At 52.3% G+C, this 16318-nt stretch overlaps 1 protein-coding gene across 1 annotated transcript in view; it reads right to left on the bottom strand.

Annotated features, from left to right (window-relative positions):
- syde2 (synapse defective 1, Rho GTPase, homolog 2 (C. elegans)) overlaps positions 1-16158 on the bottom strand; it is a 28315-nt gene extending 12157 nt beyond the window's left edge. Inside the window, 3 exon segments of the mRNA XM_067230549.1 lie at positions 926-2091; positions 7252-7926; positions 13941-16158. Coding sequence (XP_067086650.1) covers positions 926-2091; positions 7252-7926; positions 13941-16017 — 3918 coding nt within the window. The 5' untranslated portion in view covers positions 16018-16158.
- Positions 16159-16318: the final 160 nt, after the last annotated feature.

Here is a 16318-nt window from a genome sequence, read left to right as displayed (position 1 = left end):
CCCATGGAAGCTGCTCTAAGTGAGAGCCCATACACTGGCCAGACAGGCCCTCCAGAGTTACACTGATCAATGAGCTGTTAGGACCTGGAGGAGGAGGGCTGGCCCCTGGCCCGCTGGCAGCTCCTGAAGGATAGGTCTCAGAGCGGAGGAGCCAAGCTTGGAGAGGGGCCTGACAGATGAGCTCTGTGGAGAGGCCTGCCGGAGACAGGGGAGAAGGCCCGGGGGTTGCCCCCTAGCTCTGGGCACCCGCTGCCCCTGGTACCTCCCCTTCCCTTAGGGGAATAGCTGGGGAACAGCGGGCCAGACACATTTACTGCGGGCGTCTCGACTCTTAATTAGGAGAAATGAGAGCCGGGCTGAGTCTCCTCCTGTAGCGCTGGGCTTCAGAGAGAGGGTGTGGGAGAAGGGGGGAGAGGAAGGGAGGCCGTTCTCAAGTGGCCCATCTTGAGGCAGCTCAACTGACTCCACCCCAACAACGCCAGGCCATCTCCCGCCAGATCCATCTGGCCATGTCCACGCTCCATTCTATTCCAATCTCCCTTTCTCTCTCTCTTTCCCTCTCTCTCTCTTTCTTTCTCGTTCTCTCTCTCTCTCTCTCTGTGTGAGAATCATAAAAGCCACCCCCGCTGTCTGAAAACAAGCAGCCATTACGTCTGATGTCTCCCACTTAGCCGGCATCGCTGCTAGCCTCCAGACATGTTCTCTTCTCACGGAATGCGGAGCTAAAAGGTTGCTTCAATGGTCTGCTTGGTGGCTGAGACTCTCCTCTGTCTGTTTAAGATCAGTCGTTTGCTAGTTATACATGGCGGTTTGCTTTTTTTTATGTGACTAACGTTAGTTAGTTAGGAGACATGCTCCCAGACTATAAAATGTCACTGTGTCTTTAATTTTAGATGTTTGCAAAGTAAATCGGTGGTGGACTTACCTGGCAGCCTCTCTTCTCGATCTCCGTGATGCACTTGTTGATGAGCAGCGGCACCGAGAGGCCCGAGGCCTCCTTCTCCACCACCCTCCAGGCCTCCACCCCAAACACCTGGGGTTCCCTGTCCCTGTCAGGGCCTCCGTCCAGCGAGTTCTGCCACTGCTCCATCAGGTTCAGCTTGACGTAGATCAGCCCTCTGGGCTCCAGCTTCACCGCTAGTTGGTGGGAGCGCGTCACCCGGAAGAGCGCCGGCAGGGACACCGTCCCGTGGCAGCACACACGGTTCTTCTTGGGCGTGGGCTCCCAGCTGAACACCACCAGCTTCAGGTGCTGGGCGTTCTCCAGCTCGATGTTGAAGGTGTGGTCCATGCCCAGGAAGGCGGTGCGGCAGGTGAGGAGGGCGGTGCGGGCCTTGTTGACCGAGTCCACCTGGATGGCGCAGTAGACGTCGCGCGAGTCGACGCGGGGCGGTTTGAGGTCCTCCGCCCCGTAGAAGTGCAGGCTCATGAGGCCCGAGATGTACTGGGTGCACTTGGGCTGCTCCGAGAAGCTGTAGTGGCGGAAGGCGTCGATGTCCAGCTCGGTGCCGTGGAGCTTGGGGCTCCCCCCGCCCACCCCACCACCTCCTGGCCTCTCTCCTCCAGCGGACACCGGTTCCTTGCTCTTCCCAGCCTTCCCTTCCATCGGACCGTGCTTCCCAGACTTGGCCACCAGTTCTGGCGAGTCCCCATCACTAAGGTAGCCCCCTTTGCTGGCGGACTTTGACGCCCCGTTGCTTTTCTTCTTGCTGTAGCTGTGCTGGGTGGACACACTGCTGTCCAGGTGGTAGCGGGAAATCACATTACGGCTAGCCGCGGCCGCCTGGCCGGCCCCTGCAGAGAGTCTGGAAGGGGCCCGGGCCGGTTCGGACCGGTTACCGGGTTTGGGACAGTGAACCCGGGTTTCCGAGTGGCTGCTCGTTCCTCCGTTCCCACTGCTGTTGCTCGGTGTCCCTTTAACGCTGAGCTTCCTGCTAAGTTCCGGAAGCTTCTTCATCTTCATGGAGAGCTTCCTGACCGTGCGAGGAGACTTGATCTTATCGGGGAAGGACCAGTTGATTGAGCTCCCCTTCTTGGTTGGATTGGGACTGGAGGGAGGTGAGAAGCCAGAGTTGGGCGTGTCCGGGATATCTGCACGGGAAACAACAAGACCAGAGGTGTACCGTGATTAGCTTGACTCACAGTGCAAAAATATCTCACTGTTTATACACTAAACATAGGAACAACGGAAGGAAAAAGGGACACTTTCGGAAATGAGTTCCTAAATAAAGAGGGTAGAAATAGGGAATAGGTTTTCCTTCGAAGTTCCAAGTTCCGCTGCAGGTCATTTTCCATGCAGCAAGCCCCTCCAGGGGTTGACTATTCCGCCCTTTTTTTTGTGAGTTAGTTCTGTCCAAAACAGACCATCTGGACTGCTGAGCGCAGGATGGAGATAGAGGGCAGGGATAGCAGCTTGAGCCAAGAATGGTTTAGATGATTAAAGTGGAATTTGTCAAACGGCGGGGTGTCCCCACTGCTAGCTCGACGGGGCGCTTTAGCCCGTTTCAAACTGAAAACTTTCCTCTGAGCTCTCCTAATAGGATTTCCTCTCCAACTAACCTCTCTTTTTAGCACATTAGAAGGCCTTCCGCATCAGGTTCAAGGGAGATCGTGCTTGCCACATGTGGCTGTAACCCTCAACATTAGGGAAGTTACATTAAGATTGTCTGTGACCCAAACACAGTGGGCGCCTTCATAAAAACTGGCAGTCTTTGAAGGAATTTATTTAACGTTCAGATACACAACAAAACGCCTGTATGGCCCTGTTAACCCTTTATTTCCCGGAGATGTGTAATTCCGATTTTCTGGTTTCGTTTCATAACCAAAGATCCACTGAAGCGCTGAAACAAAGGCCTGCCTGATTCTATTGGCTCTTGAAGAGGGAAAGATTGGGGGGGGGGGGGGGAAGTAGCATGACCTGCCAACATCACCAACTCTATTTTCAGAGGGGCCCTGCTGTGCTATTCTGGAGAGGAGGGTTACAGGGAAGCAGGGAGGGGGGGCATAGGAGAAGCTGGAGGATGCAGAGAAGGGGTAAGATGGGGGCAGGAGTAACGCAGGGCGTTCCATGGAAAGGCACAGAAGAAGAGGAGGAGGAGGAGAGGGGATGGGGGGGGGGGGGGGGACAAAGGCACCCCTTGTCCTGCCGATCAGAGGCCCAGCCAACTGAAGGGGCTGTTCTCTCACATTCCATAATAAACCATGTTTAGCCTCCCCTCTTCCTCTCGCTGAGTAGACATCCTTGTTAGTGCTTCGTGTCAAACACACACGTACCCTGCCCTGTCGGGGTGTGAAAGGGAGGGGGGGGGGGGGGGGGGGGGGGGGGGGGTCGAAGGTTCGGAAAAAACCCGCCACTGTGGTACCAAGCATGGGTGGGGTGGCGTGTAAAAACCTTCACGAGACACTAGCGCCAATGTTGTGCCACGTCCGTGTGGGCGTCGTTCCCTGATGGTCTCGGAGGGGATGCGGCGTTCGAATTTGGAGATATGGGCAACGGGTCAGACGTCCAGGAGTCAGGTGTTGACATGAGAGCCACCTTGAACGTTTAGCCAGGGCTTTACACTGGACACGTCATGTGTCAGGGATCTTTCGCGTCGATGTCCCCCTTAAGTCCCTCCGTTTTACGCAGTACTCGTGTCGCTTTTTAGCCTGCGGCGAAAGTGTCACCCGACACGGCCCTACCTAAGGGTCAGGGGTCCCCGTTTGACACCTTAGCCCCGGGGGCCATGTCCAGGGGTCAAAGGTTGAAAGGCTGCATTCTGCATGCTGGAACATGAGCTGGTTGACCACCGTCACCCCCCCCACCCTCCCCTGCCCCCACCCCCTCCCAAACCCACCCTGCCTGACCCCTGGACCCACCCCAGGCACCCTGCCCGTGACACCTCGGACAAAGCCAGGAATTTACAACCGTTGATTGCTGCTAATAACGCTAGGCCAGGACAGGTGCTGAGGGATCCGAATGTGTGTGTCTGTGTCTGCGTGGGTTTCAGGCCTTTGGTTTTGTGTGCGTTGCGTGTGCATGCCGGTGTAATGGCTGGGGGTTTGAATATCTAAGCCAAGCTGATGTCTGCACAGAATGCGCAGAACTCACTGCGACAGAACAGTGAGGTCTGTGTGTGCGCGTGTGCGTGTGTGCGACGCGCGTGTGCTCCCATGAGGGTGTGAGAAAGTGGGAGCGTTTATGACCGTGTGAGTGTACTAGGGGACTGTTTAAATAAAGAATGTACTTTCCCGGGATGGTTCAGAACACTCATGTCCTTGATTCCCCTGCATTCTTCTGTGTGTGTGTGTGTGTGTCATTGTGTGCACATGTGCGTCTGCAATGCGTGCGTGTTGGACGTGACAGGGAGCGAGGGCCCAGAGGAATGAATGGCATACCTCTCCCCTAGGTTCTCCTCTCTGCGAGTCAGGGACACCTTGAATCGGTCGCCGTCCCCTTGCGCTCGGAAATCCTTCGGCACTGGGATCCTTCCAGAGGCCACAAGAGCCCAGGCGTTTCATTACAATGGTTACAAAACCCCCGGCTAATATAGCCAGGCATGCCTCTCACTACCACAACATGGCCACCTGCCAAGGCCCTGCGCTCTATGTGGCCCACAGCTACAAGCAGACAGGCAGGCAAGTCAGGCAGCCAAGGCAAGGCATTCCAACACAGCCCACCACCCCCCCGTCTGTCTCTCCGGCAACAATGTTGCCACTGATGCTCGGTATCGCGAGTTTTAACAGGAAATCATCTAGAACGCTCCGTGGTCAACACAACACCAAAAATAGAAACCGCTGCCAAGCTGACCTCGTCCGACGGAGATTCCCCCAAACAGGCCCTGAGGGGTTCTAAGGGCACCCTCCAACGAGTGCTTCATAGTCCATCAATCATTATTCTCCACACAAATAGGTCTTTCAGATTGACAAAGGGACAAGTCAATGACGGCCACGTAAGGAGTCGCTGGTGTATCCGGTGGGGGTAAAAGGACCAGCCAGCCGAACAGAGAGCACCACAGTGGACCCCGGGTCATCTACATACACATGGATTCATTAAGTCAGCAGATGGATGCTCTTATTCAGGGCCGGTGACAAAGCGTCACCCATTTTTAGCCCTCGTCGTTGTAAAGCAGGCTCTGTCGGCCCTCAAGCACTGGTAAGTCATAAAGGAAGGACTGCAGGAAGAGGCTGTGTGTATGAATTCAACATGCCCGCCCTCCCGCCCGCCCCCCCCCCCTTCTTTCAATTCTTCGCCCTGCCTCCTCTCGCATAAGTGACTACTGGTTGGGAGGCTCCAACAAATAGTCTGGCTAGGCATTTAGTCACCTTAATCTGAATGGCAGTTTTCCAATACACCCTGTTGGGACTGCAGCAGTGTGGACAAGGACCGCTTAACTAGCCTGGGGTAGCTGTCCCATGGCAGACACTTGTCCTTTTGACTCGCTGCTTAACCCCCCCCCCTCCCCCACCCGGCTAGCTTCTAACCACAAGGCCTGGGTCTCTCCACTCAGGGACTACCAAGTCAGTAGTGCACCCCCACCCCCTCCCTCCCAGAGAGACCTAATCGCAGGCTTCTCCTCGCCCCGTCCAGGTCACCGAGAAGCGGGGAGAGCGCCAGCTGCTGTGACGACGCGCAGGATTATGGGAGTATGTTTACCGCTTAGCCGGGGGCCGTGCCAAGTCAGTCAGGGCTCAAAGCCATGATGGATGGTAATACAGTTGGCACACACAAACACACACACACACACACACACTGCTCCTTTTTGATGCCCGGTAGTGGACGTAGTTCTTTTTTTGGGGTTGTGGAGACACGGGCTGAAGTTTGTAATGGCGTCGGCGACCTCCCCCCCCCCCACGGGACTCGAACGCAGAATCAACAACAGGGAGTGAGTTCCGGAACGGGGGCCACTCCCCACCTCTCACAACACAGCAGCCTTTCAAAAATAACAAGGTGACCGACACTGTCGCGGCGGCGCAAGATTCCACACGACACCCTCGTTAAAGGGCCGGCGCTCCTGTCAAAGCCTGGCTGTTAACTGCACAGACCAGTCGCTCCCACTCAAGAAGGCATCAAGGCATAAAAGTCATATCGGCCTTTGCTTACCCAAATGAGTTTAAAGTGACATCTACTGACTACATGGCAGATATAGCCTTGCTTGAATAGGATTTGCGTGTGTTACTTTGTTATTCCAGTCCTGTGCTGTGCTAGCACTGTGCTAGCACAGGACTAGATTAGCACCCCTCAAACCGGCCTAATCCTAATCACTCATGAAAAGGCTCTCAGGTTGAAGACTGTGGACACGTGATGTCACGGAAGGCCATGGCTTTGAAGCATGTCCATGAGGCTTGAAATGTTTCCCACCAGTCAGTCAAAATGACAACTGCCAACAACAAAAAGGCAATTGGCGTTCATAGAAGACCTGTTGCTATGACGGCAAAATAGCTGTTTGTGGCATCTTGCTGTGGTGGATTTAGTCTCAAACAGCTATTCAGCCTTAACCCACCTTAACATTCAAACAAACAAGAAGGCCTTTTGCATGCCAAAGAGGAGTCAACAATTGTAATTATATGTCCATCTCAGGAGTTTGTCAAGTGGGTTCAAGCGGCCATGTTGCCCCACCAGAGGCAAATGAAGACGAGAAAAACACTTTTCCCATCAGGAGACGGGGAGCTGTGCGCTAGCTGTCAACATCACACTTGATGCCACAGGAAACAGTACCCATAAACACACACACGCATAAGCTAATGCTAACCTAAAAAAGAAAGATTTGTGTACAATTAGTGCCTCTTGGGCCTCTGCCACAAAGTTCATAGGATTTCTTTTTCTTCAGGAATGCCAACTCATTCCGCCTGGCTGACTTTAGCTAATAAGTGACACCAGTGTGCCGAGATGTGATTATAGACTGTGGTCCTGTCAATTTCCATCCAACTGAACAGACTGGGAGGGAAACAGCATTGAGCTAGCAGCAAGCCCAGTTGCCTGTTCCTGGAGACAGGGTGAGGAGTAAATGACTGAAAGCTAAATGGATTGCTGATCCTCCGATTATCACCACAAGCTGCTATTAGTTTGTCAGGTGCGAGACAACCACAAACAGTCAGACAGCCGCTGGCACAACAAATCCTTATAGGCAGTCTGGGGGAGAAAGAGAGAAAGAAAGAGAGAAAGAGAGCGAGAGAGGGAGGAGCTGTAGGAGGAAAAAGAGCAAGGTTGAGATGGAGAGTGTAGGTTTGGGGGCGGGGGACAGGCGGGGGAGGAGAAAGGACAGTCTGTACCTGTAGCTCTGCCGGGTGGCCCCTCCTCCTGAGGTTTGCACGCGAGTGTCTGCCGGTGCAGCTGTATCTCCATGGAATGTACGGCATTTCCCTGACTCCCATCCCCGCCTCCACCACCACCCAGGCCTTCCCCCACGCTCTCTAGCCCGGAGACACTGCAGCCCTCCTGGGTCCGGCCGGCCTCCCCGCCCCTGCTGGGCCTCCTCTGGGGGTCGGCTGTCGCGGGGACCTGGAGTCTGGCGGGGGGCCTGGTTGTCGGCTCGGGCTCGTCGTCCTCGGGGATAGGGTTATACCAGATCTCCCCCTCGTCGTCCGCGTCGTTCTCCTCGGTCGGGTCCACGCGCCTGGGCTGGGGGGCCACTCGCGCATGGCCCACACTCACCTGGGGCAGGTTGAGGCGGAGGGGGCGGGAGGGGGGCGGGCGGAGGAGTCTCAGGTTCTCGGGGGAGGGGCTCGGAGGAGGGCGAGGGGCGGGGCCGCCGTCCTCCTCTGCTCCCGGGGGGCCCTGGACGTCGTCCGAGGCGTGGGGCTTCCCGGAGCTCTGCTGGAGCCAGTTGCGTTTCTTGGAGACGGTGATGTTGTTGTGCGGGGGTCTCCATGGCAATGGATCAATCGCCTTTCCCCCTGCCAGCTCGCATCCGTTTGAATAGGAGCTGTGGACATTCTCAATGAGAGCTGCAGGAGAGAGAGAGACATTCCTAAATCTGCAGGACGGGGGTACATCTCACCAGTCTTGGGAGTGTTATAGTATGCAAGGCAATCAGTCAATCTCCCAAATTCGACATTGTAAACATCTGTATCATGAAACCTCTGGTTAGCACACAGACTACTGGCTTACTTTATCTCTCCATCCTGTGATGAGATGAGATAAGGTTTTGCTTCCCCCCTCCAGCGGCTGGGACATATTTTGATCCAACACAAACGTTTGATTACACGCCGCCGGTCCCAGGAACACGTCTACGCTTCGGAACGTTCCGCTCCGATGACTCCCCTTACCCGGAATATCGGTTTGGGGAATCTGCACGCTCAAAAGAGCTCCGACATGACAGCTGACAGGAAGTAGGGAGTTATGAGGTTGACACAAGCACCCCCAATGGCAATTTAATACATTTTAAAAAGGCAAAATTATAGATTGTATACTTTTAAAAGGGTTCATCGAGTTTAGGACTGCCTGACAGTCAGCGGTCACAGTTTACCTAGCTGATAATAAAAATCCCAACACAACACAATCCCAATTACAAATCGTAAAGTAACACTGCAAATCATGCCTCATCTGACAAGTCCTTTTTGCTCTGGCAGCTGAGTGTTGACAAGACGTGAGTTGATGAGCAGATGCCGGGAGAAAAACAGGCCGGCCGTGAACCGGAGCTGAGAGCTCGGTCCTGCCGCGACACGCACGCTTGGGCCTCTCTAAAGACTGTTTTCATACGCGCCTCTTCTCCCAGGCGTGCCTCTCTGCGTGCTAATGACAAACTTCTCCTGTGCTTAAGGAAACAAGATTTCATGCAAACCGAGCTACAACCGCCAAATTACAGACTGCTTCTGGGGAATATTTTCACTTATAAAACGGAATAAATACTGTGTCCCCCCCCCCCCCCCGTTTGTGTGGGAGAGAGAGAGATAGAAAGCGAGTGAGAATGTGAGAAGGGCAAATCACCGCTCTATGAGAAAGTGCCGCAGTGTCGTGTCAAACTAAATGACCTTGTCCTTAACCAGCGCCATCAAAGCGATGAAATTCATAAAAACACATCACCAAATGCCCTTCTTGTTGCGTAACTGCAACTCAGAGGTCAGTAGATTGAGACCAAGGGGCTTTCTTGCTTGGTTGCTTTTATTGTCACAGGCCTTGAGAGCTCCGAGCCAGAACCGTACGGTACAGCAGCTACCCAAGGATTAGCTTCCAGAAAGTCAACTCTGGTGAGATGTATCCAGTCTCTGATCCACTTTATTAACTCTTCATGAGAGCAGCTGTTGACTTGCCATAATTGCTGCCATCTCCAGTACCCAAATCCCTCAAACAGGAGGTCTGAAGTTCCTTTCACCACAACAGACAAAGTCTTGAACTTTGATTCTTCTCTTTCTTCATGCTCTACTTCATACTCCACGCTCCATTCCCTTTCTGCTTGCATTTGAGCTTAATTACTTTAGAAACTTGATAGTCTATAAACTCGGATGAAAATGAATCCATTGTGAATGGCGTTACTTTAAGTTTTATCCAATTATCCACATGCTTACTGCCATATAAAACAGCTTTTATTGGTTGGACCAGGAGTCACTTTATAATACGCTCTAATCTCCTCAAAGGAGCAGATACAGTATCCTACTTTAAATAGAGAGACATGCTTCTCTCATTTAAATGTAATTGAAACCATTTGAGGAACTGCTACGATATAACAAACATACGTTCACTGCCTACGGAGCTCTCTTCGCCAACTGAGTGTTAAGTAAGCCGGCACTGTGTTTGCACTGAATGAGCCAGCACCGTGTTTGCATTAGCTCGGATTAAGCTTGATGTTCTCTTTAGAGGGGTTGGGACTCTCGCTTTAGCATGTGCTGAGCAAAGGGGAACGGTGTTTTTTCGCTTTCTGCAGTGTCCCCTGGTCCTGGTAGCATTCGGCGTTAGCCGTTGTTAAATGGAGACTGCTGCTTTTGCATACGCCCGGCCTGTTGGTTGACGCCGTTTCTTTTCAAGGGGTCTTTCATAAGAGAAGGAGCATGCTGGGACACGTACAGCATTCCAGACCCCGTCTAGGAGATTTACAACCACCCCCTAACACCTACACACTCTCGAACGCACCTTCTATCGCACACACTCTAATCTATCCCACATCTTGACATCACCTGCATCTTCAAAAAGAAACCTTGAAATCCAGGCACAGTTTAGATCAGGAAATTTTTGGGGTTCCTTAAATTCAGTTTAGGGCCTGGTTACCAAACATTCTCGAGACGTATACGTTTCCATATTGTAACTAAGCTAACTAAGTAGCTAGCAACACAAACAGGCATTCAAACTCAGAAAACATACGGTATCTTCAATATTGGGTGACCCGATATTATAGTATGACTTGGCAACCCATTCTGAGGTGAGTTTGCCTTATGACTGTCTGGCTCCTTTCGTATTGACACACTCAACCAGATTGAGACTGCTTGCCAGGCCTGAACCTTTGCCCTTGGCTGCTATTTGGCGCAGGGGTCCAATGACCTTCACCGGTTTCCTGACAGCTCTGAGCGGTGAAGCCAATTAAGAATCTCCATGAGTTCTGCACCCCTGCATGGCTGGGAATGGTGGATGGTGTTGCTGGCACGTCAAACACCCAGGACACAGAGGTACCAGATGGCTTGGAGAAACAATGCATTGGTGTGTGTGTGTATTTGTGTGTGTGTGTGTGTCACAGGTCCCAAGCAATCACGTGATTCGGCTAGACTGCTGGGAAATGGGAATATGAAGCCACAAGGTGCCAAACCTTTCTGAGTCATAAAACCAAGTTTTTTCCCCATTTAAAAAGCTTCAGAAACTACGCCGAAATGCACACAGGAGCTTCACAAAAAGGAGATGTTTGGAAGCCCAGCGCAGACCGTATCAAAAGCCCCGCACAAACCAGCAGGATAAAACCTAGAGTGCCCTTGAACATCGGATCTGTCTTTAGCGCCGACATTATCCATAAATCCATCCACTCACAAAAACAGGAGACAAGACAAAACATTGTGCTACCCGCTGGAGTGTAAAAAAAACAAACGAGTAAGTGTGGCTCAGGAACCAGACTTGGCGTGATGCAGACAACCCCCCCCCCCCCCCCCAAAAGGCAACAGTATTGACGTGACTGAAACAGCCGGGCAGGTTGTCGAAAGAGGATTGGGTTACATGTTTTCTTCCAACTCTTACTGTACACACGTTCGTGCACGCGAGCGGAGGAAGGGGGGGGGGGGGGGGGGGGGGAGTGACTTTGGCCCCGTGTATTTAACTAGCATGCGGCAAACAAACTCGATAATGTCCTCTCCGTGGAGGCGCAGCCCCCTTCAGACACATCGCTGCTTAACAAATAGTAAATATCCTAAGTACGCAGACAGAGGCTGACTATTTGCTCACGAGGGGGAGAGACTTAGCCAAAACAGGTATTGAAGGGGAGGGGATTGAGGGAAACGGAGGGGGAGGGAGAGGGGGCCAAGAAAATAAAACCTTCAAAGGGCAATCCTTGGGACAGCCCCTAAGGTGAGCCTGACCGCCTTCCCTGCCAATTCATCGGCACCAGGTTTGATTTAAGCTCCATTCCTCTGAACTCCCGATGCGCAAAAGCAAAGTGCCTGGATACTGCTCCTGACCTGCCAGCCACACATGGCAGGCACTCGGGGTAGCATATCCCCATCCCAGCCCCACACAGAACCATCGACCAGAACCATCGACCAGCTCCATAGAACCAAGCTGCAAAGAGACACAAGAGGAAAGACAGAGAGAGAGAGAGAGAGAGAGAGAGAGAGAGAGAGAGAGAGAGAGAGAGAAGAAACAGGAGAGAGAGGTACAAGAGAGGAGAGAAGAAACAGGAGAGAGAGAGAGAGAGATAGAAGAGAGAGAGAGGTACAGAGAGAGAGAGGTACAGAGAGAGAGAGAGAGAGAGAGAGAGAGAGAGAGAGAGAGAGAGAGATATATACATCTATGCGCACACACACACAGCCACCCGATAGCGTATCATAGTGAATCACTGTTCTATATTTAATCCAGAAGTCAAAGGAACTTAGAGCACATGTTGGGGGAGGATTCCACAGGGGGATTTCACATTGTAAATGTGTCATGCACAGTGCAGACCTTTCAAACCGATTACACTTAAATCAAATTTACCGAAACATTTATCTAATCCAATGAATTAGGCTATTGAAAGACTTCAAAAGGAGAGTCCCACTAAGTGCACACAAGTATCTGCATACATTAAGATGGAATATAGCCTATAAAAAGGATTTTGTAGCTCCGATGGGTAATTCATTCTCATTGAGCGCTTTGGGACATTTCTTTTTTTTTAAGGGCTCTTTGTGGAGCTGTGGGAGGCCCACAGGGTTAAGATAAACCCTGGGCTGATGTTAATAAATACTTAATCGCCCTCCATTTTGTTCATTCATGGTGAGGAATTAAGTAACAGAGCGCAAACTAGTCAAACAACGGGAATGGCATTCGAAATATTCCCTCACCAGTCTTTTAAAATGCGAGTTACCATGGAGCTGGCAAGAGCAAACTTATCAGGAAAGAGGGACCCTGACAGCTCAACACCCCCCCCACCCCCCCACCCCCTCTTAAACACACACACACCCCCCGCCACAAACCTAGAAAACACTGCCCTCTCAGCTCCCTCATGCTACACCTCCCTCTCCCTCTCCCTCTCTCCCTCTCTCTCCCTCCCTCTCTCCCCCTCTCTCTCTCTCCCTCTCTCTCCCCCTCTCTCTCCCCCTCTCTCCCTCTCTCCCTCTTTCATCCTATTAGGGGAGAAATGGCATGTTGCTTCTCACTCTCCTGTTTGTGGGCCTTTGCTGGCTGTTACAGTGGAAAGGTCAGTCAAGATACAAACAAAATAGAAACTAATAAGGGGAAAAAATCGGTTTCAGTCGATTCTCTATTTTTTTCCTGTTAGGAAAATCTTAATTGCTTCCAACCATGGAAAGGTTCTGCAGTTTTGGACAGTAAGACAGGGAGAGTGGGTCGAAAAGGGAGCCGGAGGTGAACTGACGAGTTAGGAAGAGAGGAAAAGACAGGCAGAAAAACGCAGGGAAAAGTAGAGAAAGTGGACGAAACAAGCCTGTCCTGAGCCAACAGCTCCCTCTCTCCCTCTCTCCCTCTCTCCCTCTCTCCCTCTCTCCCTCTCTCCCTCTCCCCCTCTCCCCCTCTCCCCCTCTCCCCCTCTCTCTCTCTCTCTCTCAAACAGCCAGGTCTTCCGCTGCTCTGCAGAGATCACGCTCTATTTCGAGCAGTACAGCAGAGAGTCAACAAGGCCAAGCACACGCAGCCTGGAGCCTGTTTACTCTGGACCGGACTCCCGACCGCAAACCACCATGCTGCACCGAGAAACACACCAGCGTGAGAACATATCGAGTCGTTCAAAAAAGAAACACAAATCCACATCCCAAAATAGATGTTCTGTTTGCCCTGTACCGAATATCATCTTTCTGTTCTTGTTACGAGCAAATATAGTTGAACGCAATGAATTCAAGCATTCAAATGATCGCCACATTTCTGTCACTAGCCAACGAGGAATGTGTTACAAATGCTGTCAGAGCACAAAAGCCCTTATGGTTTCATGATACAGATGCTCTAGAGGCATGATAAAAGGTCTACATCTCATACATACAGGATTATAGATAACAGGAAATCACATCATGAGCATTCATTCACATTGTTACACCACCACCACTATTAAACACTGTTGAAACTAAAGGAGAGTTAGTGGTTATTTGTACTACAGTGTGACCCTATGACCAAAGGTGCTAATCGCTGTTAAAAATGGACCTAAATTAGTGTGAAGGAGACCCGCCACCAGTTAAGAGAGTCCTACAAAGGAAAGCAAAGAGTTGAGGCATTCCATCCCTTTGTTTTGCATCCAGAAAAAGGACCAACACCAGATGAGGTTGACATGGGTGAAGGAGGAGGACGAAAACAGTCCCTCTTGAGAGCCGAGCTCCACGACCGCCACTCCAGACGGCTGTCCTACCTGACTGCAGCGCTGAGTGGCTCGGCGGCGGCGGCGCCGCGCTCGCCTTGCCCCCCCCGGAAGCTTGCCCCGTCTGGGCCCCGGGTTTAGGCGCGGGCGGCTGGCCGGGGAGGGGCGCCCTGTCCTGGGCGGCGGCGGCGGTGGGGGGGCGAGGCGAGGGCCCCTGGATGCGCTGCTTCATCTCCGAGGACAGCAGGCGGCCTTTGTGCATCCACTCCTGCATCTTGTTCACTGTCACGCCGTGGGCTTTGGCCGAGTCTCCCGCGGCGGCGCCGCCGCCGTTGGCGCCCGGCCCGCTTCCGAGGGCGTCCGCGCTGTTGTCCGATGACCCGGTCAGGCTGTTGGCCGAGCCGCTGCTCCCCCGCAGCCTCGCTTCCTCCTGAAGCGGGTCGTCGCTGCCGGCGCTGTCCAACAGCTCGGAGACTCTGACCGGCCGAGCTGTTCCATCTCCGCCCGCGCCCGCCTCCAGGCTTCGGAGAGCGAAGGCCTTGACGCAGGGTCCGTCGGGGTACTTGATCGCTCCGTCACTCGCTGAGCGTAGTAAGGGAGGTCTGGTGTTTGAGGCAGACAGGCTAACCAGACTTTGACTATTCAGTCTGTTCTTCAGACATGGCTCATGGCTCTTACTCAACATGAGGGAGTCTGTGTCAGACCCTTGGGGACTGTGTTCCCCGGAAGACCAAGAGTCACTGTCCACATGCTTGGCAGACGACCTGGAACACAGGCTGTCTTGAGAATGACTGGAGGAACTGGTCTGGTCTAGAAAACCACTGACAACGACTGGACCGTCAAAACTAATGTCATGCATGGCGTTTATTAGCAAGTAGTAGGCCTCTTTCAACTGGCTCCTTAGCCTGTCTGTCTCCTGGGAACTGTTGGTTACATGTTGCTCACCTGTCCCTGACTGAGTCAATTCCGGTGCTAATTTATCTGAAGTTTTTCTATCGTTTGCCAGAGCTCTTTCGGATTCATAAAAGGGTAAGATTTCGTTATCGTAATAATCGTCGTCCTCGCTATCTAACGAGTAATGTCTGATAGATCCGTCTCTGGTACATAGAGATGACATGTTAATTTCGCATATCTCCAATTCTGTGGGGAAATACGTTGGGCTCTGAAGATTCGGCACTCTCGCGTCTACCGAATACTGGGCTGAGCTGCCGTAACTCTCAATATTCCTAATCAAAATGTTTTCCTCAGTGTAACTACTCGCCGGTCGATATGTGCAAGGGAAACGTGGCAGATACATTTTTGTCCTGTTAGTTGTTACGTTTGTATCCAATAATCCATTGCAGTCTGGGTGATCTTTCACTTTCTCTTTTCTGTCATTCAGAGAGACAACATGCTCTGCGTTGAACATAAATTGGAGGCAGGGGTCTGCCCCGTCGCTGGGAGTCTTCGGATCTTTCTCAATGCACACATTTGTTCCACTATTCTTTAAAGCAGGATGCTGACCATCTGTCAATTCAACTACTCTGTTTGCATCGGACCTGGGGTACAAAATGTGACTCTGACTGCTCCCAAACCCAATTGAATCGCCACCGCTATACTGGCGAGGCATGGTGACGAAGTGTTTAATCTGTGCATGCGGTCCTGGTGGCACTTGTTCCATTAAGTAAGGCCCATGTTTATGAATCCTCCAAGTCTCATCCCTATCATTCACCCCGGACTGCATTTCTCTTTGAAGTGAGACCCCCAAGAGTTCCTCATTAACTCGAGCCCTAAACCCCGAGCCAGCGCTGCCCTGATTGTTCCCCCGGCTAGTGTTGATGTGCATGGTGGCAGCCTCGCGTTGCGGTAGTGCACTCTCTACCACTACGCTGCTATCCAGAACTAGGCGATCCTTCAGTTCAGAAACCCCGTCACTAAAACTCTTGTTACCACCAATTTTCTCAGCCTCACGGCACAGTTCTGAGAGCATAGCTACAGGTTGAGTTTGTGGTTCACGCTCATGCAAAACTTTTTCTTTACCTTCTCTGCCCCCATTAGCTGCAGCGCCGTATCCACCAGCTGTCGTCCCTTTCTTGGATTTCTTCCCCCGAAGTTTTGCTAATAAAGTCCTCCGCAGAGGATCAGCCATTCCTTTCCGCCCGGTGTTTATCCAGTTTCAGCACACTCTCTCCGAAAGGAAGAGACCGAGTTTGATTGCCCTCTCTTCGGTCAACACTCGCCGAGCGCACGGAGTCCTCTCCATTCTCCACTGTCACCTCTACACTGTCCCTCGATCTCTGCCTAGCAGCCTACTGCATAGCTAGCTAGTTAGCTTGTTAGCTCACTTGCTCAACAGCACCTCTGTCTCCCCTTTCCCTATGTGAGCTCTCTGTCTCCCCCCCTCCTGTGCAGTTCAAATATTTGGAATATTTTCTGGCGTGGGTGATATG

Source organism: Osmerus mordax, chromosome 27 (assembly GCF_038355195.1).
Source record: "Osmerus mordax isolate fOsmMor3 chromosome 27, fOsmMor3.pri, whole genome shotgun sequence".
Lineage (NCBI taxonomy): Eukaryota > Metazoa > Chordata > Actinopteri > Osmeriformes > Osmeridae > Osmerus > Osmerus mordax.
This window is presented reverse-complemented; position numbering and strand designations above follow the sequence as displayed.